Here is a 22,241-nt window from a genome sequence, read left to right on the forward strand (position 1 = left end):
ATAACAATAATGCTTTCCACCATATGGCATGCCATTTTATATCTAGCAAAAGCGTTTATGACATTTAGCAGTCGCAGAGTATCTGTTGTTGAAAATGTAAAATATGAGTTGTAAACAGTTTTTTTTTTTTAAGAAACTATCAAATATAATTACAAATATAAATGTACATTTTGTTTTGTTTTGTGGCGCAGACAGATTGTAGCATGTTGCATGGATGTTCTGGGTGGATAATAATTTGTGGACTTGATAATTGTTTTAGATTGGCCTCTTTGGCTTGTACCTCAATAGACTGCCAATCGGTGTTTGACATTATGGTTTTAAGATTGCCTCACTATGCGAAGGGTTGTCAAGCATATTATTTATGCTTTAATAGCAGTTATTTGTTCATCTAAAGCAACTTAATGTATGTTATTGCTGAGAAAATTCACCTGGAAGAAGTTTGACTGGAAGTTTAAAGTCGGCATGAAGTGTAAGTTGCGACAGTCTTTTCTTCCCTATTGTGACATTTATTATATTTTGGGTGCAGTCGTGGGCTCGTGACCTAATGGTTAGAGAATCAGACTGGTAACCCGAATGTTGCGGCTTCAATTCTCAATACCGGCAGGAAAATGTAGGTGGGGGAGTGAATGAACAGCGCTCTCTTTCACCTTCAATACCAACAGCAACACCAACCTTCAATACTCAATGCCCTTGAGTAAGGCACCTAACCCTCTGTCTCTCCCTGGGCACCGCACTGTGTGTGTGTGTGTGTGTGGACAGTGGACACCACTCACTACTCTGCTCCTAATGTGTGTGTGTGTATAGTTGATTGTATGTAATGCAGATCTCTGTTAGGGATCTGTAGTTCTGTGAGGCTACAAGCAAGGTGTAATATGAGTAAAAATTCACGCTTGAGCAGCATGTTTACATAGGCAGATCCATCAGTCCCTCCTAAAATACACCCAGTGTCCTGGACACTCTGCTGATTCTTGCCATATCATATTAGCTACAGCTCTAAAGATTACAGATATAGCATATTTTTGATGAATAAAACAGAGGTAATACTTTATCATTTAATTGGGCTCTTACTGCTTGATACAGGCAAGACTTATACAGTATTGAATTATGTTGTGAATTAGAGCTGCACAATTCTGGATAAATTGAGGATCACGATTTTTTTGTTTGTTTAAAATAGAGGTCATGATTTTCCCACGATTCTGTATTGACAACTAAACAAAATAACAATTAGGCTACCAGACATTCTGACAACTTTGCTGCCGTCTATTTAAAGGGATAGTTCACCCAAAAATGAAAATTCTGTCATCATTTACTCACCCTCAAGTTGTTCCAAAATCCAAATCTGTATGAGTTTCTTTGTTCTGCTGAACACAAAGGAAGATATTTGGAAGAATGTTTGTAATCAACAGATCTCGGTCCCCATTGACTTCCATAGTAGGAAAAAATATAAACTATGGTAGTCAATGGGGACCGAGATCTGTTTGGTTACAAACATTCTTCCAAATATCTTCCTTTGTGTTCAGCAGAACAAAGAAACTCATACAGGTTTGGAACAACTTGAGGGTGAGTAAATGATGACAGAATTTTCATTTTTGGGTGAACTATCCCTTTAAAGTATATAAAGGCTATTTAAAGGGGTCATATAATGCCATTTTTGTACAAGCTAATTAGAGATGCACCGATTGATCGGCTGGTGACCGGAATTGGCCGATTTCCACGTGATCGGCCATGACCGGCGGCGACCGGCCGGTCAGTCTGACATATGCCGATTTTATGCCGGTCAAATGCACTCGGGCGCCGCATGATTAACCTTTTGAGCGGTGCGGTCTCATATATGAGATTTGTATGTCTGTGCCCATGAGAGTACGGTGCGGTGCCACATTTAGATGTTCAGTGACGTCGCATAACTGCCAGATTCAAACTGTGCTTTCGCGCGTTGGCTGCCTGGCGCTGAGCCAGAGTCGGACGCGTTCAGCGCTGTTATGGCACAACTAAGCAGTGTTTTCAACCTCATAATGTTTATTTTAGGTTTCAGATATTTAAATACACATAAGCACGATTAAAACAATACATTTGGAGTTTGTAAAACACACACTGATGTCTGTGGAAGCAGCAATAACAATCTATTCAAATATAATTTGCCGACGTGTGTTATTCATATCAGACAAACATAGGGGAAGTAACTATAAAGTTTACTCTATTCTTCTCAGTTCACCGGCCACTTTCTTGCATTTATTTCGGAGAAACTGATGAATTCACGTGCTGTAAATCCGACTGACAGGACAACATTGCGGCGCCCATCTCATTATAGATCAAGATTAAAGGTTTTTAAACGACCACTCACTTACACGTATTTGAGAATCGGAATATCAGATAGGCTAGTTGATGACATGGTAAGCAAGTTTGTGAATATTTTGAATAAAAAAGGAAAAGTGAAATAAAAGCGACACATCTGTCATACAGTATTGTGGCTGCGGTGTATCGCGTGACGCGTCGCCATGGAAACATTAAAGGGAACGTTCGCGAAAAAAATCACTCGGGGGGTGTCAGTTAGAATATTTTAATATAAATATGTCAGTTAGAATATTTTAAACTTACGCGTGAAAGGGTTAAAGAAAAGATGGAAAATAAATATTTGTGTGTGCTGTAAAGTGGTTAGAAAAAAATTAAATCGGAATCGGCTAAAATCGGTATCGGCAGGTCAAACTCAGTGAAAAATCGGAAATCGGAATCGGCCTAGAAAATAGTAATCGGTGCATCTCTAAAGCTAATATGATTCTTTAGGGTCTAAATTAAAAGTTTGTAATATACTTTAATAAAAAATTCTCATTAGTATTGTAAGAAAACACTCATTTTACCTGGTCAAAAACAGCTCTGTTTTCAGCACGCCGTTTTAAGCTACGTTCACACTACACGCGACCAAGCGACACGATACCATTAATTTTCAATGGGGAGCAGGCGACTTCCGGTGACACGCGCGGTCGCGACCGTTGGCGACTGGATGGGGCGTGTCTGGCGACGCAACAAAGTTGAGAAATTTTTAACTTTATGCAAATGAAGAGCCACTTTCGGGAGCGACAACCAATAGGAGTGAAGTCAGTGGAGCACACGTGATCCGTCACTCTTCAGTGCAGCGTCTGACCGAGGCAAGATGAATGAGAAGTTTATTTTAGCAGTCAGAAACTGTCCAATAATTTATGATATGTCTCCGTGTACATACAGTGGTACTCGCCGTGCTGACTCCGAGCCCGAATGGTTTCGTGAACTCAGAAAGACCAGTATTTGCCCATTTTCTGCAGTTAAATAGCCGCGATAGCACAGGGCACTCGCTGTTTCTCATTCATCTTTAATATTATGCATTTTATGTACTGATTCCATTTATATTTAGACTTTTCCTTCCAAAATGTTAGCTTGTAGCGGCAAGAAAACAGATTTGTTGTCTACAACACGGAGTAACATCCGTGAATGTCACTCACAAACATTACTAGGCAACCAGTAGTGAGAACGCCCACTAACGACCTCACCGCCAGCCACTGGCGACACGCAGCGATAAAGTCGCTTGTAGTGTGAACGGGACTTAAGTGCATGTGTCTTTAATTGATAATGAGCTTTGCTTCATTTTGACATGACAACTGCTCTCTCTGGATCAGTGGCAGCCCTGACACAGACTTGGGGGTTCGCTGTGATTGTACTTGTCAAAGATTTAGACATGGCTGAAACATTTAGGAATTAGATTGCGTGGGAGTTTGAATCGATATTGCAATCTTTTAATGATTGATTGTGCAGCTCTATTGGGAATCCATTCAGGACACACAGCACACACAATCTGTCTTGGGCTACATTTTCTAGACCACTGAATTTCAGTTAGGTACTACTACCTTTTAGTTAAACGGGTCTTGAATGTAAAGTTTACAATGTAAAAACCCTTGCAGAACTTCAGTGTTTGGAAACTTATTCATCTCCTTCATCTTTTTCTAGGTCTGCTTCCTCCTGTTTGCAGTACTATACATTGTGTCGTACTGCGTCATCTCCCGCTACAAGAGGAAAAGTGGTAAGTATATGACTAGACTAATCCAATTGTTGTTACACATGCAATTGTATTTATAATATCTACTATGAATAAATACAGCTTTTTACTTTTGAGATATTATATTATGTTATAGATAGGTTTTCCAGTCATATATTTGACTCTCACAGGTTGATGATGTCCTGTGAGTAGGGTTGGGTACTGTTCACATTTTAACCGTTACCTGAAATTCGGTGCCGGTACCCAACGGTGCCTTTTTCCGGTAATTTAGGCATGTTTACCTCAATAACTGTAAAGAAACTAGGCCTAAGTCATTTGTGGAAGTGTTATTGACATTATGCCAGAGCTGCCTTGGTCATTTTAGTAATAATAAAAATATATATTTTCTATGTTTTGCTTTCCACAAATTCTGTGTTGTGAATTTTCTAGTAATCAAATGAAGACATAAAACATTAATTTAATTGATCTTTTATATGAACTTAACTTTTTTGTCAAACAACATGCGGCACAACTGAGCTTTATACTGTTAAAATTACAACACAGATGAAAAAGTGTGATTATTCCTTCATTTAAAAAAAAATTATTATTAGTGTTAGTATTTAATAATAATAGTATTATTATTAAATTGAGAGATCTAAATTCAACTGAACAACAGTAATATATTATCAAATTAAACCGAACTGAAACCGGGTTGTGGTGAAGACCTGTGGTGAAGTCACACGTGCTTCTGTGTGTGTGTGTGTGTGTGTGTGTGTGTGTGTGTGTGTGTGTGTGTGTGTGTGTGTGTGTGTGTGTGTGTGTGTGTGTGTGTGTGTGTGTGTGTGTGTGTGTGTGTGTGTGTGTGTGTGTGTGTGTGTGTGTGTGTGTGTGTGTGTGTGTGTGTGTGTGTGTGAGGTAAATGAAACCGCGTTGACACAGAGACACGCAGAACATGCAGGATTCGTATTTAAATAGTCTTACTCTCGCACCCAGATGCGTTCTCAGGTACCGAAATTTGGCACCGATTGATTTAATGTGAAATTCGGTCGGTGACATTAAAAGTACTGAGTTCGGTACCCAACCCTACCTGTGAGTTCTTGAGATTTAGATCAAACTCCTAGATGACAAAATAACAGTTTGATTGCTTGCTTGCACACTTTTAAGGGGTTTACTTTACACCTTCTATAACTCCATAATGCAACGCCTTACAGTTATGTTTTAATGTATGCACATTCCCAAGTATCATCTAACTCCATAACACAAGAAGCTGCCACCTCCAACCTTTCAATCCTGACACAGACAGTTATGAGTTCTTGAGAAGGTCACGTCCTCCCGTAGCATATGTAACGTCAGCTAACCCTTGTGGAAAGCGTCAATCACAGCAAAAACTAGGCTGTTCTTAAGCCTCGTGTCTTAATAAATGAACAGATGAGCTTAGATGCTGTTGTGAAGCATGACTGTAAAGCCAAATGACCCCAGGCCTCATGTAGAGGCCTTTCAAGGAGTCTGAATGTAGAGTGGTGCAGGTATGATGTTAGAACCTGGAAAACTAATTATTTCGAGGGAACAGCGACGAATTAGACTTCCGGCTTCTGACATCATACCTGGACCACTCTATTTAGTGATGCTGTTCTATGCTTTTTGTCCATCTCTCTCACCGTTTTCTTTCTTCTTTTGTTGCCATTTTTCAATCTGTTCCTCTTCCCCCTTGCTTTGATTCTTGACAGCCTCCATCTGGCCGATTAATTGTAAAGGTTTATTCACTTGTTTGTGATTTATGATGAACCAGTTTTCATGTAGCTTTCAGTTAAATGAAGAGAGATCATGCTTTAGACATCTTAAACCATCTGTCACGTCTCTGTGCCCTCTGAAGCTGGAGCTATTTGTGTCGCAAGTTCACTGTAAAGAACTTTACACTAGATCATAAAAGAGCTGGCTGACATTTTTTTCATTGATAAAGATTGTCAGAGCATCGTAGCTCTAAAGAACTTGAGGAACATAAACTTTTTCAAAAATAAAAACGGCAAAACCAATGACTTTGCATCTGTGGTTATGCCTCTCAGATGACCAGGAAGATGAAGATGCCATTGTCAACAGAATATCGTGAGTATTATAATATTAATAACAAGTGCCAATTTTTTATGGTACACTAAACTAAAGTTTCAGTGATATTAATATAACTGGATCATTTTAATTACATTTTTGTTATTAGATGTTCCACTGTACCTTGAGTTGTAGACACTTGTTTTCATCATGTAACACCATATTATTATTATTATTATTATTATTATGCCATGATCTTAAATGTGAAGTTAAAACTGATGTAAATGGTTAATTTAATTAATATAATAATGCATAAAATGTGCATGCTTTTTACTTATGTTCTTTCTTTCTTTCTTTCTTTCTTTCTTTCTTTCTTTCTTTCTTTCTTTCTTTCTTTCTTTCTTTCTTTCTTTCTTTCTTTCTTTCTTTCTTTCTTTCTTTCTTTCTTTCTTTCTTTCTTTCTTTCTTTCTTTCTTTCTTTCTTTCTTTCTTTCTTTCTTTCTTTCTTTCTTTCTCAGTATGTACCTGTGTACATTCACATTGGCAGTGTCTGGAGGGGCTGTCCTCCTCTTACCATTTTCTATAATCAGTTATGAGATCCTGCTGTCCCTTCCAAAAAACTACTATATACAATGGCTCAATGGATCACTCATTCATGGTCAGTATCACGACTTTTTCACAGTATTTTTACATGTCACTGTACAAGTATGCCTACATAAGTTTATTTCCTTTTTGTCTGTCATGTATTAGGTGATTTTCACAGACTGTTGTGGAAATGAAATGCTACTTGTGTGCTGTTCTCCTTAAAACGCAGCCCATTTTATTTGCCCTTGCATTTCGTAAAAAAAATAAAATAAATCTGATTAAAGTTAAAATGACTTGTGCACTGGAAAATATTTAGAGTATATCATTTTGTTGTGTTGTCACATTGTTCTGACTCCATATTTCTCCCATTTATAGTCATTTTATTGCAGCTGAAGTATTTTTCTCCTTAGTTTCATCCACGGCCACAAGGTGGTGTCATATGTCTGTTATTTGTGTGGATGGTTTCTCTGTGCAGTTTTTGGGTTGTTTCACATGATGACTTTTGAAACTACTTTTTTTTTCTTTCTTTTTTTTTCTTCTTCATTGATTTTGAAAGGGGAAATCTGTGGGATGGATTTAAACATGGCAAAAAGTGTTAAACCGCACTAACTAAAAGCACAATCAAATTAGAAATAATATTTACTGAACAAGGGATGCAGGGGATGTTTTCCAAATGCTGTTATTATATAAAATGATATTGATCAGGTTAGTTAGCTGAACTTAAAGTTGAATGAACAGATTTCTCTTTGTTCAGGCCTGTGGAACCTGGTGTCCCTCTTCTCAAATCTCTGTCTCTTTGTGCTGATGCCTTTTGCCTATTTCTTCCTGGAGTCTGAGGGCTTTGCTGGTTCGAAAAAGGTATGTGGTAATGTGTGTTTGTGTGTGTTCTCCAAGCTTGAGGCTTTGTGTTTATATACAATGGCCAAGGACGTATAAGATTGTAAAGATATTTTTACACATTTGTACAAACCAATGCTCCCAGCACACCCAAGTTTGTGCACTTACTCACCCTCGCTTACCCAAACACACACACACGGTTTTATGTGTGACCATTTTAATTTCAGCCACTCCCCCCACCCTAAAAAGATAAAAGTTCAAAAGCAGAGCGGTCTTATGTCTCCAGTCTCATTCAACCTTATGTTATTAGTCACTCAAAGAAGGGCTGTCACCGGTGCTCATAGAGACCGTAAACCAGCAAACACACACCGTCACAATAGAGCGTGCAGATAGAAATGAAAGGGTGGGAGGGAATGCATCACGTTGCCCTCTGTCTTACTCTCATCACAGTTTGAAGTCGCTCCTGGTTTATGTCCCTTCTGGCAAAGCTACATAAAGATTAGTTGCTACTGTAGTTTATGAGGGCTGCACTCATTTGTACGGGAGCAAGGCGTACTGCTTCATTTTGTCTCGTTTGCACCATGACTGTTTCTGGCCATTGATCAACCAGAAACACAGGAGAAAGGGAAGCACTGCTTTATGTTGGCCTACACGTCTCGGAATGACCAGTGGAGAGTATGTATGTGCGCACATGTAGCAAAAAGAGAGGAAATGATCAGAAACTGCCGCTTGTATGAAAGCCCCCTGCTGATACAGGGAAGGGTTAAAGTCGTCAACTGCAGAAGCCCATAAAATCAAGATTTCATGTTTTCTTTTTAAGTATAAAGTCAAATGGCCTGCTTGTGCCAGTCTCCAGGTTAGATGGTTAAACAGGGACGTATATACGGCAAGTTACATTCAGTAACTGGAGGAAATGAAACTGGGTAGTTTGTTAAAAGCTTGTGTGAGCTGTAGCTGGTGCGTTTTATGGACCAGTGTTTGTATTAGTACTTCATCAAATGTAATAAACAAAACCAACAATATCTGTGGAGAAGAAAAGTGTGTGTGTGACTGGACTGTTTTTCTTTCTATATCCACTTTCTGACTGCCAGTCAAAAGTTTGAAATGATTATGAATTTTTTTTTTTTTACATGCTTTTTGAAGAAGTCTCTTCTGCTCACCAATGCTGCATTTATTTGATCCAAAATATAGTTAAAATATTACAATTTAAAATAACTGCTCTATTGTTATAACTTAAAGTCCCCCTGTGGTGAAAATCAAGTTTTTAATGTTGTTTATATGTGTATGTGGTGTTTTTACTATGCTTTAAGACAAACCATGTGCAAATTCATAAGTCAACACCTTTGCTGAGTATTTTCTTTTTGAGCATAACAGGCTTCTTTTAAAAACGTAATTATTCAAACCTCGTATATATAAAATATTTGTCAAAAGCTTTATGCCCTGTACGCAATTTACGATTTTGGACTGTCCCAGACGAAAGATGGCCAATCGTGGTGCTTTCTTTGGTCGTGGATCCTAAATCGTGGTTCTACGTTGTACAGTGAGAGAAGTTCTTGCGACCAAAGATAGTCTGCGATAATTTTCTGACAGTCAGAAATTTAGCATGATCATCTCACAGTGGGTCTCATTTATCAATCTAATGTAGAAACAAGCGCAGATCCGAGCACAGAAATCATCTTACGACAGGGTTCACGTGAGCAAACAACTCGGAGAAACAAAACCCGGCCAAGAAGAGGAAGTAATCTAATGAAAGAGAAATTGTTCTTACTCCAAAAACACCCATTAACCTTGTAACAGGAAACAATTACATTAATGTATATGGATATTAAATACCGGTAAGTCAAATGAAACATTTACAAACATTATAAACATGTAGCCTATTGTAGTTCCCTCCACAACAAATCCTTTAAATGTAACGGTATATAGAAAAGTACAAGGATGAAAAATAAGTAGCTTTAAAGTTATATATTAGATAGTCATAGTGGTATTCATTATAAACAACATACGTCAAGCCAAAATGAATAAATTTAAAGCGAAATTGAAAAGCATTGGGCTCACCTCTCTCATTGGGCAAGTATCCAAATGTTTCCATATTTGCCACGTAACATTTGGTTGCTAAACTGTTATTCATCATGTAGCTAAACAAGGCTTTGCAATCTAGAATCCACGTAAAACAGCATCCTTCACATGCGCAAAAATGTGTTTGGCACTGGGCACACTGCTTAGTTTAAATGGTCTGCTGTAAAATCAGTGTAAAAATTTTTTGTTTGGTTGACTGCATTTTAGTTTGATGATGAACGGCTGAAATATCAAGTTAACGCTAGAATATGTTGTGTGTGTGTGTGTGTGTGAGGCGCTTACGCGATCAGTTGGATTTAATAAAATAAAAAGATATAAAGAAACAAATACAATGCGCTAGAGTGTCACAAAAACAAGTGCCACCGTTTTTTCTTTTGTTAATCTGTTAATTAAGTTAAATATATTTCATGTAGTCCTATTTCCTTTTACTTAATTTTACTCAGTTTTTCTCCGGTCAAACAAGTGCTGCTGGTGCGTGATGTGACGATGTGTGAATCCTCATGTTTTGCTGCTATTTGTGCATGTAAAGCTAAACCCCTTTTGTGGAATTTTAAATGGGTCACAGACACCCATGTAATCTAATTTAATCTAATCTTAACAGTTAATGCTCGACTAATGAGCTTCAGTTGTCAGTCAAAATAATCTAAATGGTCAAAATGCTCTCGTAACATTTCTCCTCCAGATTTACTATTCTGCACGCAAGTTCACACTAACTCAAAAACCTGCTTACACGAGCTGAGACCTGAGATATGATCCTAGTCAACGTTCACGTCCATAAATGCCAAGTTTTGTGTGAAAATGACCGTACGCCCAGTTTTCTGTCGTACGTTCGTTTCGTAAATGAGGCCCAGTGTGTTTGCGGCTATGACTTGCGTCCACTGACTAGCCAATAAAAATGCAACATGAATGGCATATTGATCAACGTGACATGGCGCTAAAACTTCAAACTACTCTTTTCACCTCTTTTCCCTAGCCATGAACACATCCATATTCTCCTCATTCGCATATACCACAGCTACCACAATTGCCAAAGTGTGATTAATCTTGCTCAATTTGTTTACCACTAGTGCATGCTGTTGACATTTTATTCTTCTATACTAACTTGCGTCGTAGCCTACGATTCAATAGGTGTCGTCATCGTACAGTCTACATGCATGTCGTACCCAATTTTATTAGATCTGTGTTGTACATTGTAATTTGTAATGATTTTTTAGGAGCAGGCATTATAAGGGTGCTTTGGATGGAAAGATGCATAGCCTAGGCCTGCAGTTCTGATCATGTACAACAGATGGCAGGATTATGATTTCAGTAAGCATGAACCGGATGCCTCAGTCAGTGTTACATTAAAAAAAAACTATGAAGAGGTACTTATGGCCTCCTATCTCTCTACGATGCAACTGGGGATACGACTAGTAAAATCTATTGGTTATTATCACTAAGCAAAAGGACTCTAACTTAACTGACTCCTTAGGAATCACATGATTCTTTAACATAATGATCACGTTTTTGTGTGTGTGTGTGTGTCAGTGTGTGTCAGTCTCTTCCTTTGTAGTCTGTCCACAATAGGACTGATATTTATTTTTGAGATGTGATTCTCGCTCCCAGGCTTTGCTTGCTAAGGCCATGACACTGTGTATTTACTCTGCCTGCGCCCCATTCTATACCCGTTTCTATGACAACATATGAGTTTCTCTATTTTGACGGGAAAAGGCGCAACACTGGATTGGATAATATCCTCCATAGTCAAACCTTAGAAAGCGTGAATGTTTGTAGGTATTTCTTGTGAGGTTTACTTGAATGCAAATGAATGTGTGTTGACTGTTCACTACCATCAGCACTGTTTGTGCAATAGTTTGGCTCTGTTACACTAGATGCCTCGACGTGTATTTTAGTGTGTTTGAACAACACACTGAAAAATTATTGCCTGCTTCCCTTTTCTATTCATTTCTGATTTGTATCACTCTTAAACATTTTCTTGGCTTTTAACATCTTGCTGTTTGTGTTCTTGACAAACCCCAGATTAGTTCAGAAGCCGTTCTCAAAGGTCTTATTTGTTAGACACCTCATGCTAACAAGAAAAAGATGGTGACACTGTAGGAAGAGGGATAAAAAGAAAATAAAACACACCCACAAACTTCAAAAGTCCTGAAGTGCCTTCCTCAAGTCATATATCCTGTTTTCTCGTCATTTTGACGGGCTTCTAATGTATTAGTCAGAATGGCACATCAATGGCCTGTGTGTGTGTTGATATACAGTGATTCATGTCCCCTGCGTGTTCTGCGCTCTGTTTTGTGTCTCTGACACTGCTCTTGGTGTAGCAGGCTTAAAGAGAAGGTAATGACTACTGTTCATGCTAAGCCTTTATTGATGAGAGTTAGTAGTTCACGGAGGGGAAATCGTAGTAGACAGGGAAAAACAGTGCATGTTTGTGAACGTGCCTGTTGTTCTGTCTGTTTTGCCAGGTCAGACCTGTTTAAAGAATTTTTTCTAACTTCGTAGAGGTTCTTCTCTTTTTTTTTCTTTGTGATCTCTCTCTCTCTCTCTCTCTCTCTCTCTCTCTCTCTCTCTCTCTCTCTCTCTTCTCTCATCTCTCTCTCTCTCTCTCTCTCTCTCTCTCTCTCTCTCTCTCTCTCTCTCTCTCTCTCTCTCTCTCTTTCTTTTTGAGCTTGACATGCACTAAGCTTTGAGACCATGTGAAGTTAAGCAGTTTTTTTTGTTGTTGTCCATTTATGCTTGTTACACAGACAGTCATTTTGGGAATGAAAGAGAGAGGGAGCAGTTTGTGACCCTGACGCTGACTGAGGGTGTGTAAGGTCAGGGAGAGCCCTCTTAGGTGACGCAGACCAACAAAACATGCATTAATGCAAACATTCGCTTTTCCATCTATTTTTATCTCTCCCCTTTACACAAACACAAACACACACACACACACACACACACACACACACACACACACACACACACACACACACACACACACACACACACACACACACACTTACTTCTTGGAAGTCAACCTGGTATTAGCAGCGGTCCGAATAGAGTATACTGCAGAGTGTGTGTGTGTGTAAGGACTAGATGCTGAATATTTTAGAGTTACTATATTAAGCAGTGCTCACATTTAGATGGGCAAGAGTAGAAGAGCTCAACCCTTCTCTGGCTTCTCTGCCACGTGTGTCTCTCTCCTTTTTAGATACCAGAATGGTAACGCTTCACTTTTAAAACTCTTTTCTTGCCTATATTTGTTTTCTTGTTCTAAATACAAGTAACTTTAGAAAAATAGCCATGTGACATCACCAAATGCATATATTCTTCTCTTTTATTTTTATTTTTATTTTTGTTGCAGATTTTCAGTTATTTATTGACACTGATGTTTTTTTGTAACACATTCATTCACAGTTCAAATATAAAAGGTTCAAAATCCATTGAGGGGAGACTGATATGAGGCAGATGTTGTTCATCAGGAAGTCACTTGGAGGTGCTCTAGATTCTCTTAATATCAAGAAAAGCTGTTAACTACTGCACATACATAAAGTGCCTTAAGGACAGAGACCGAGACAGGCTTGTGTTAAGGATGCAGGGAATGTAGAGACTTGAAAAAGTATAGAAGGGCCAGTTGAGTTTAAGGTGAAGGGAAATAATCCTAATGGGTTCAGTCAGATGTGTAATTGCTGGATTAAATTTCTGCTTATTAATGTTGCTTGTAGGGCTGCACGATGATGGTTAAACTGATAAACATGATTATTTTGCTCAAATTATAATCGCGATTATTAATCACAATTCTCATTTGGAATCTCTCTATCTCTATCTCTATATATCTATATATATATTAGCCAAAAGGGGTAATAGCACGTGGACTTCATTTAAACAATTATGATGGCTTCATCCCACGGGAAATACAAAAATAATGTAGGTTTCAATACATTATGAAAACTGGTAAACATGAAAATGTGAAATTCCTAATATTTATTTCAATAATTCCTAATGATGTACATTTACTTTGTATTGTAGCACAGAGGTTACACGGACCACATTTATTCACCAACCATGATCGCAAACAATATGGTCAAGAATCATGTTTGAATTTATTACAGATCGTCACAGAGACTGTTCGCTCGCAGATTTAGTAGCAGCAAATTGCACGCTGTCTCATGAAGGAACACAAACTGGCTGTATGACACTTTCATTGGAAAAGAATTTCACATTGAACATCGCTTAACTCCAACATGCATGTTTGTCAGTGTTGTCAGATCATCACTGCTTTTTTGCTGCGCAGAGATAGGCACAGATTTGTTGCCAGATTGAGAAGATAAAAGTAAAACCCTGGGCAGAAAAGACCCATTTAGGGGATTTATTCTCTTGAAATCTGACAACCTCAAGCAGGAAAGATAGTGGAGGCTTATTACCAATGCAAATAAGAAATAAGTTATTATAAAAGTTTGCTTGACAATAAGGTCGCATTAGTTAATGCATTAATATTAACTAACAATAAACAATACATGTATTACAGTATTTATTAGTAAAAAAAAATCTACTGTTCATTGTTCGCTCATGATAGCTCATGTCCATATTAACAGATGCAACTTTTGATTTTAATAATTTAGTAGTAAATGTTGAAATTAACATAAACTAAGATGAATAAATGCTTTAGAAGTATTTAGTATTGTTAGTTCATGTTAACTGATGGAGTTAATGTTAACAAATGGAACCTTATTGTAAAGTGTTACCAATTTGTTTAAAAAATATCGGACTTGTCACAATCGTGCTATAACATCTATATCTAGGTTCTGTGGAAACAGAGCAAATCAGGAGTGGAGTTAAATGCCACACATCAGGAACTTACTGACCCAGAAAAAACTCCTCTAATAGTTTCCAGATGAGCCTCTGGAGTTAATCTCAGACAGTAGTAGCCACCTTTTTCATTTTAGCCGCAAACTCCGACCGGACATGTTAATAACAGTTCATATAAGTGTGCGTGTTAGTGAATGAGAGGGAGGAAGGTCATTCGTTTCTTTGTGTGTGTTGTGACCTATTGTTGTGTGTGTGTTTGTGTTGGGAAGGGGGCTTGACATTGAGGCAGTGTTATAGGGAAGTCCCGGGGCTTCCACAGCCAAATTTCCAATTAGAGCCTCATTTACACCTGCTGATCTGTGTGTGTGTGTGTGTGTGTGTGTGTGTGTGTGTGTGTGTGTGTGTGTGTGTGTGTGTGTGTGTGTTTCTGAATCGCTCTTGGCTACAGCCATAAGTAAACTTGAAATCATTAAAGAGGGTGTTTGTTGCTTTCAGGGCATAAAGGCTCGAGTGCTGGAGACATTTGTCATGCTCTTTCTGCTGGGTCTCCTCATCCTGGGCATTGTATGGGTGGCGTCCGCTCTCATCGACAATGATGCGGCCAGTATGGAATCGCTCTACGGTATGTCTTTTAACCCTCCTCCTGCTGCTGTGGATGCATGCATGTGATGTAATCAGATATGTATTGATCTGTGGTTTACTGTGCCTGTCTCATTCTCTCATTCTAGATTTATGGGAGTTTTATCTGCCGTACCTCTACTCCTGCATCTCTCTGATGGGTGGCCTATTGCTGCTTAGTAAGTTCACAGGAAACCATCGCTTCCGCACTTAGCCCTTATTGGCCACCGTAACTTCCAGTGCAGGGCAGTGTATAGACATTGTAAGGAAAATAAAGCACTGTCTGAACAGTGACAAGTCAGTGTTTGTAGATTGAATGTTGCACTTTTCTTCTAAAGGTTTAAATTTGAACATTTGAGTTTAACCTAATATAACATAATTAGCTGTGACTGACAGTTAATGACAAATATGACAGAAAGACTTTGTTTAATTTGCTATGGGAGAATACTATATAATACGCAGACAGTTAATGTGATTGTGCATTAGGGCAGGGTAATATTTTGTATATTTATGATATGTTCATGATTTTGCTGACGATTTAAAATTTAAGCAACACTGTGAACGAGGCGATTGATTTTAAGCCATTCATGTGGCATTTAAAATGTTTTAGTAAGTATGTAGGTAAATGTTTTAGTCCTATGTATTGTTATATTGATGTATACAATTAAATTTGTTCATTTAGTGAAAAACAGTGTGGAAAACATAACTAGAATTTTACTTTTTTTAATACTTTGAGCATGTTGAATCTTCTTGGCTGAAGTGTCCGTTTGGTTAAAATGGTTCCTCTCATTGAAATGATTTTTTTTTTGTATGTTTTTTTTTTTTTTTTTTTTTAAAGCTAATATGTCAAAATGGCATAAAAGGCCGAAAATGATCCAGAAAATATATTTTTTGTTATATCGCCCACCCCTGCTGTGACTCAAAATGCCCTTTTCACTTGTTTCACCCACTGTAACAGTAGTTACATAAACTTGAACTCTTTAGTTCAAAGGTTGCATTCATACTCTTGCCTTAGAAAAGCATAAATGAGCATGTGTGTGTGTGGTTTTAAGCAGTTTCTTGTCTCATCTCATCAGTGTGTACTCCAGTGGGAATGTCACGCATGTTCACAGTGATGGGCCAGTTACTAGTCAAACCCACAGTAAGTACAGTTACTCTCTGTGTGTGTGTGTGTGTGTGTGTTTAAAGATCCACTCTATCATTGTCCCTCACACACTCCCTCTCTTTCTCCGTGTAGATTTTAGAGGATCTGGATGAACAGATTTATTGTATACAGCTGCAGGAAGAGGCCCTGGAGCGTAGACTCAATGGTGAGCGTGTTTGTTTTTTGAATGATGGGGCAAATGCATTATATAATCTTGCACCTATTACAGGGGTAGATTCTCTGGAGTAACCTGGGGATAAATGCATTGCTAAAAACACAATGGTCATTTTTCATGGCTCAGCCTGGTCAACCAGCTACTGTCCGGTTGAGATTGAGCCACTATGCCACATCACCATGCCACCCAGATGACAGATCTGACATATTAATCCTTAAACATGTTGCACTTAAATTTTTGTTCAAAAGAAAGGATTAAATAATATAAAATATATAGATATCTCCCTTCATTGACCTGCTCCTGTTCTAATAGAATGATGTCCCTGACCGTTTAACCCACTCTCTCACTTCCTTTAACACCCTCCCATTCATCCTCTCTTATCTGAGAAATCATACCCATGCACTCTGATTCAGAGGGCACGACCATTAGCTCACTCAAAGCGATTTTTCCATTTTGTGTGTACATGATGTTTATTACAACTAAACTTTTTCTGTATATTTTAATATTCTGTATATGTAAAAAAAAAAGTAATTAGACTCATGTAAGTTTCACTAAACCAGTTTTTAAGAATTAAAGCACAATTAATACATTTCCAGCCAAAGCATGTAGTTTATTTTTCTGTTTAATAAATCTATTTATCTAGTTGCACTGTGATAGCACTGTATGTACTGCTATTTATTGTTGATTAGAACCACTAGTAAACAGGACTTGGTGGAGCAGCCACATTCATCAAACCAGGGACTCCAGTGATCTTGTTTAAATCAATCAAGTAACTGGTGAAACATCATAAAAGTAGAATTGAAAGTTTTCTCACACATTTGTCTTCCTTTTAGCTGGCTTTTAACCCTACACCAGGGTTCAGGAACCTTTTTTGACCTAAGAGCCATTTTTTCATTTTTGTCTCTTGGCACAGCAAAGCCCCAGTTTCAATAAAATTATATGTTTCAGTCCAGTCACTTTTTTTTATATAGCCTACTTTTACATTTTCGCTGCGGTTCTAAACATTTTTAAACTACTACAAACAAGCTACGTAGCTGCTTGAATCTGAGTGCACTTTGGCTGGTACAACTTGAAATGTGTTATTCTAAACTTTCTTTTCATTAACTTCAGGATATACAATAAAGGAATTGTAATTGGCTGCTTTTTCTGCAGAAATCTCTATTGATGCGTCTAATTTTTTATCGATCATTTATTGGTAAAGGGTGCCAGACCTGGTGAGCCACATGATTTTTGTCAAAGAGCCAGGTGTGCCTCGCGAACCATAGGTTCCCGACTGCTGCCCTACACAAACATCCACACAATGCAGGAAGTGTTTAGGCTTAAAGCCAAACTAGACTTTAGCTTCAACTCAAGCACGCAACAGAGTGTACAGATGCCAGTCAACATAGAACATGTGCTTTTTCTATTGAATTCACGGAGGTAAGCTAGATCATCTTAACTGATAGTACCCAGTTGTCCAAATCCCATGGATGAATTTCAATAGCCTCTCATTTGGTTGTTTGGTTCTGTAGTGTTAGCACCAAAGGCAGATTTGCTTTGAACACCTGATAAAATAATTGTAATCGGTCTTAACGATATTCGCTTTTTTTGTGATTGTTGTTTGATGTGAACCGCAGTGGCAGTCACTGTGATCGGGTGACAAAAGGCCACTAGGGATGCGGAATGCAATTTTGGCAAAGCATAAGAACTCTGCGTTATAGGAAGATCTCGCTCAGGCGTTAAAGAGAGAACGAATTTACCTTATCAGGAATTTAAGGAATTTTCTTTCTTTTCTTCTTTTGCACCGTAAATAAAAACCTGAGGTGAGGTTGAGGGGAAGAGAGTTCAAGAGGAAACTGTCTACTTTGCTTTACTCTCTTATCTGTGTTCTATCTAATAACAATTACCCAACTGACTGTAACTTCATTTAGATACTACGTGCCTGCACACGCTCTCTTGCAGGCCTTTGATATGGGCTAATTGATAAGCGTGTTAATTATTCAATTGATCCAGTAATCTGCATCTGATGTCAACTTTACTGTCCTTAAATTGAGGCCATTAATACAGATCACTCCATTTGGTGTCTATGTGTTGTATTTTGAAGTATAATTTTGAATGCATTCATGTAGTAGTGTGTGTGTGTGTATTGCTATGTGTGAATGTCATTCTATGGATGCATTAGTGCACTTGTGTTTATGCAATGTGAGGGAATCTTGTGGCTGTGTGTTTAGGTGCATTTGTCTGAGTGTATGCTTTAATATTAGCCTTTCATATAATTGCAGGCATTTGTTTGTCCTCTGTCTTGGCTCTTGCTATGCTTTTCTCTGTTGCCCAGATGCGCAGTGGCAGGGTGACCTTGCATAAACTCTCCTCGGTACCGGATGGCTCTCTGCTTTTGCATAATTACCACTGACGTAATGCAGAACCGGCTGAAGTTTCTTTAGAAAACAATGACATCATCTCCTTTCCTTCTGCCAGCATCCCTCTACTGAGTTGCTGCTGACCAGCACCTTTATCACCTTAATTGAAGGGCTATAAGCAAGAATTTTAGTCAAGTGTTTCCTAATCTTCTTTTTGGAAATGACTGACTAATGCTGATTTGAACAAACTATTGGAATTATTATTCCATAAAACACGTTTGACAAAAAAGTCTCCGTTGTTCTTTCTCTCACTTTTTGTTCACCTCATGTTAGCCCTTTAGGGAGCCATGTTTGGCAGAACAATCCAGTCCTGATCAGCTAATAGTGACACTTCCCATTTCATTGTTCTCACAGTTTTTGGTTGGAGGGTACAGATTTTCCCTAAAATTCACTGGTATAGACAAGTACACGATCAGGAACCCACCTGTTGTGTGTTTTTTTTTTTCTTTCTTTTAATAGATTTCTTTATGAACCTGAACCTCTACCAGACAGGGCGTGGTACAATCATCATAATAATAATCACGTTTTGATCAAAGTGATTGACTTCTCAGCCCCATGTCGTTGAAAAGATGAAAGATTGTGTTTTTATTGCACGCCAGTAACGGTGTAACACTGAACTAATTGCTGCTGATCTGCCAGTGTGTGTCCCCCGAGGCTGTGCAAACCAATCCTTTGCTTTGAGGAGCAAACGAACCACTGAAACAGAAAAAAAACAAAAAAAACACCAGAATGAAATGGATAAATGAGAGCTAAATGAGACAGAAGTCTGTGGTTTTCCTGGAGAACCCCTCTGGTTTTGCCCTCTCACTCTCACCTCCTGACACACACACAGTCAGTGTTTTGAAGAAACCTCAGTCCCCTCTTCCGTCAGAACCAGTTGCAGCATGCACGCGTCTGGCCTAGACCCAAAGTATACCTCAGTTCTGATGCGAATACTGCATTTGCGTCCAGCTGGATGCATAGGCGGTTTGACACATGCGCATTAGAATCTGAATCTTTGACCAGTGTCTGTGCTGTTTCTCTCCAGAAGTTATGACGTATAGAAAAGTGACCTAAAAGTATCAAACGTGTTCCTTTCCATGAAATATAATGATTTAATGTAATTACTCACTTCTTTTTTTTAAAGCAATAATTAACTTTTCAAAGCATTGTTTTCGAGCACTGTTAACCACATTTGAGATTGCTGTTGTGTGGTGCTCATGAGGTTTTCTTAAATTTTACAGTTGTTGAAAGTGGCAGAAATAGAAAATTGTATAGAAATGTTCTAATATACAATAATGCTGAACTGTGGTGACAAACCTCCTGCAGGTATTTCGCTCAGTCTCACTTCTTGGGCGTCCACATATTGAATTGTAGATATTGAATCTCCACTCCATGAAAGCTGTTCTTTCTTGACAGACTTTCTGACAAATGGTGTGATATATTAATTATGTACTTGAGTAAGGGAAAAGATAACGTTCAAACCACTGATTTATGTTCACGTCACTAATGTTTCCTTTGATCTTGTTTTACAGAAGCTATTAATAAGCCAAGGTAAACAGAATGAAAGTATCTTTCTGTCTTCTGTCTCTCAGGTACGATGTCAAACTCTTATTTCCATGGAAACTCTCAGCACCATCTCTACAAAGAGCTGGACAACATTCGCAATCAGAGGAACAAACTCGGTGAGAGATGTTTTTAACAACGTTATATTAAACTAAATTGAACCATGATTATGAACTGTCAGTTTAAAATATGTGTTGGCTGCAATATCCACTCATAATAATGTTGAATTGCAAAGTGTGTGCATATTTGAATGTGAACAGTCATTTGGAGTGGGGCCAGATGAGGTATGGCTGTATCATTTTCGACGTCAGCTTGTGTTTTGGGGTATTATAAATGATTCCAGAGAGACAAGCAGTTGGAAGGAGAGGAGGCCACAAAGGCACTTAGGATATTGGAGTGTGATGCAAACTTTATTGTGGCTGTCTCTCCAAGTGCGGTCATTAATTTAGAGGCAGCATGGTGCATATGCAGGGAACCCAGCCAACCTCAGAGCCAGAGCAGAGTCAGAGCGGGAGATGTTGAGAAGGAGAGAGTAGAGGACAGAGTGGCACAGGAGTGACAGACACTGAGATAGAGCGAAGATGGTCTAATCTAGACCCACTTCATGAGTGGAGCAGGAGAAGCCTTAATGTTTGAGGTTTTCCATCACTGTTCTGAACTATACCGAAACCTCTGAACTATAGACATGCTTATATGTAGCAATAATTTAGTAAACCCAGAAATAACTGGTAGCTGTTATCTCTATACACTAATGCATTGCAAAGCAATAGATTATCATAGAAGCTACAGTTAGTTCTTATACACTACCAATCAAAAGTTAGAGGTCAATATACGATAAATATTTTTTAAATGATCAAAAACATTTTAAATGTCTTAACTGTCACTTTTGATAAATGCATCCTTTTTTATTTTTTTTTATTTTTTTTTATAATCCCAAACTTTCGAACAGTAGTATATGTGACCCTGGATCACAAAACCAGTCATAAGTCGCACGGGTATATTTGTGGCAAAAGCCAACAATATATTGTATGGGTCAAAATGATCGAATTTTCTTTTATGCCAAAAATCATTAGGATATTAAGTAAAGATCATGTTCCATGAAGATATTTTGTACATTTCCTACCGTAAATATATGTAAAACATTTATTTTTGTGAGTGAATGCAGCACAATCGCCAACATTGACAACTTTAAAGGTTTTTTTTTTTTTTTTTTTTTTTTAACCCTCAAATTTCCAGATTTTCAAATAGTTGTATCTCAGCCAAATATTGTCCTATCCTAACAATTCATACATCAATGGAAAGCTTATTTATTCAGCTTTCATGTGATGTTTAAGTCTCAATTTCAACAACCCATGTGACTGGTTTTGTGGTCCAGGGTCACATATGGCCACACGTTCATACAGATAGTATTCAAGACGCTATTGTAAGTTGCTGTGTGAACAGGACATTTCGAGACTCGCACCTGGAAGTTGGCAATTCCAAAAACTGACATTGTAAATGTGTGACACTTGACAATAAGTTTAATTAGTTAATGCCCTTGGTATCATGAACTAACCATGAACAATACTTTTACAGCGTTTATTAATCTATTAGATTAATGTTCATTTATACATAAAATAACTTTAAAAATGTTAAAATGCAGTAGTCTATGTATACATTTAGTTTAATGTAATATTAATAAATTAGTATTATGAATGTATTTTGAACAAATATGAATTACCTAAGAAAGGTATTATATATTTATAGATTAACATTAACCTAGGTTAATAAATGTAGCAAATTGCTAGTTCGTGATAGTAATGCAATAACTACGTTAAGAAATTGAAACTTATTGTGTAGTGTTACACTTATGAATAGTGTCCTTATTGCTTTGTTAATTGAAAAATAATGTTTTAAAAATTCTCCTGCATTAAACGCAGATTGTTTATTTTACTCCGTATTTAATAAAAAAAAAATTTGTCAGACACTGAGAGGCATGGACTAATTAAAGGAATTATAAGGTTAAATTGAAAGGTTAAACAT

At 37.8% G+C, this 22,241-nt stretch overlaps 1 protein-coding gene across 2 annotated transcripts in view; it reads left to right on the forward strand.

The window, feature by feature from the left end:
• lmbr1 (limb development membrane protein 1) overlaps positions 1 to 22,241 on the forward strand; it is a 40,544-nt gene that overhangs the window by 1,871 nt on the left and 16,432 nt on the right. For both annotated transcript variants that reach the window (XM_084404502.1, XM_084404501.1), the window contains exons 2-10: positions 3,976 to 4,048; positions 6,067 to 6,106; positions 6,565 to 6,704; positions 7,386 to 7,489; positions 14,834 to 14,960; positions 15,067 to 15,135; positions 16,033 to 16,097; positions 16,194 to 16,266; positions 20,249 to 20,338. In XM_084404502.1, the coding sequence (XP_084260628.1) occupies positions 3,976 to 4,048; positions 6,067 to 6,106; positions 6,565 to 6,704; positions 7,386 to 7,489; positions 14,834 to 14,960; positions 15,067 to 15,135; positions 16,033 to 16,097; positions 16,194 to 16,266; positions 20,249 to 20,338 (781 nt within the window). The remainder of the gene's footprint in view (positions 1 to 3,975; positions 4,049 to 6,066; positions 6,107 to 6,564; positions 6,705 to 7,385; positions 7,490 to 14,833; positions 14,961 to 15,066; positions 15,136 to 16,032; positions 16,098 to 16,193; positions 16,267 to 20,248; positions 20,339 to 22,241) is intronic.

This window comes from Rutilus rutilus, assembly GCF_951802725.1.
Source record: "Rutilus rutilus genome assembly, chromosome: 3".
In the NCBI taxonomy this organism is placed as follows: Eukaryota; Metazoa; Chordata; class Actinopteri; order Cypriniformes; family Leuciscidae; genus Rutilus; species Rutilus rutilus.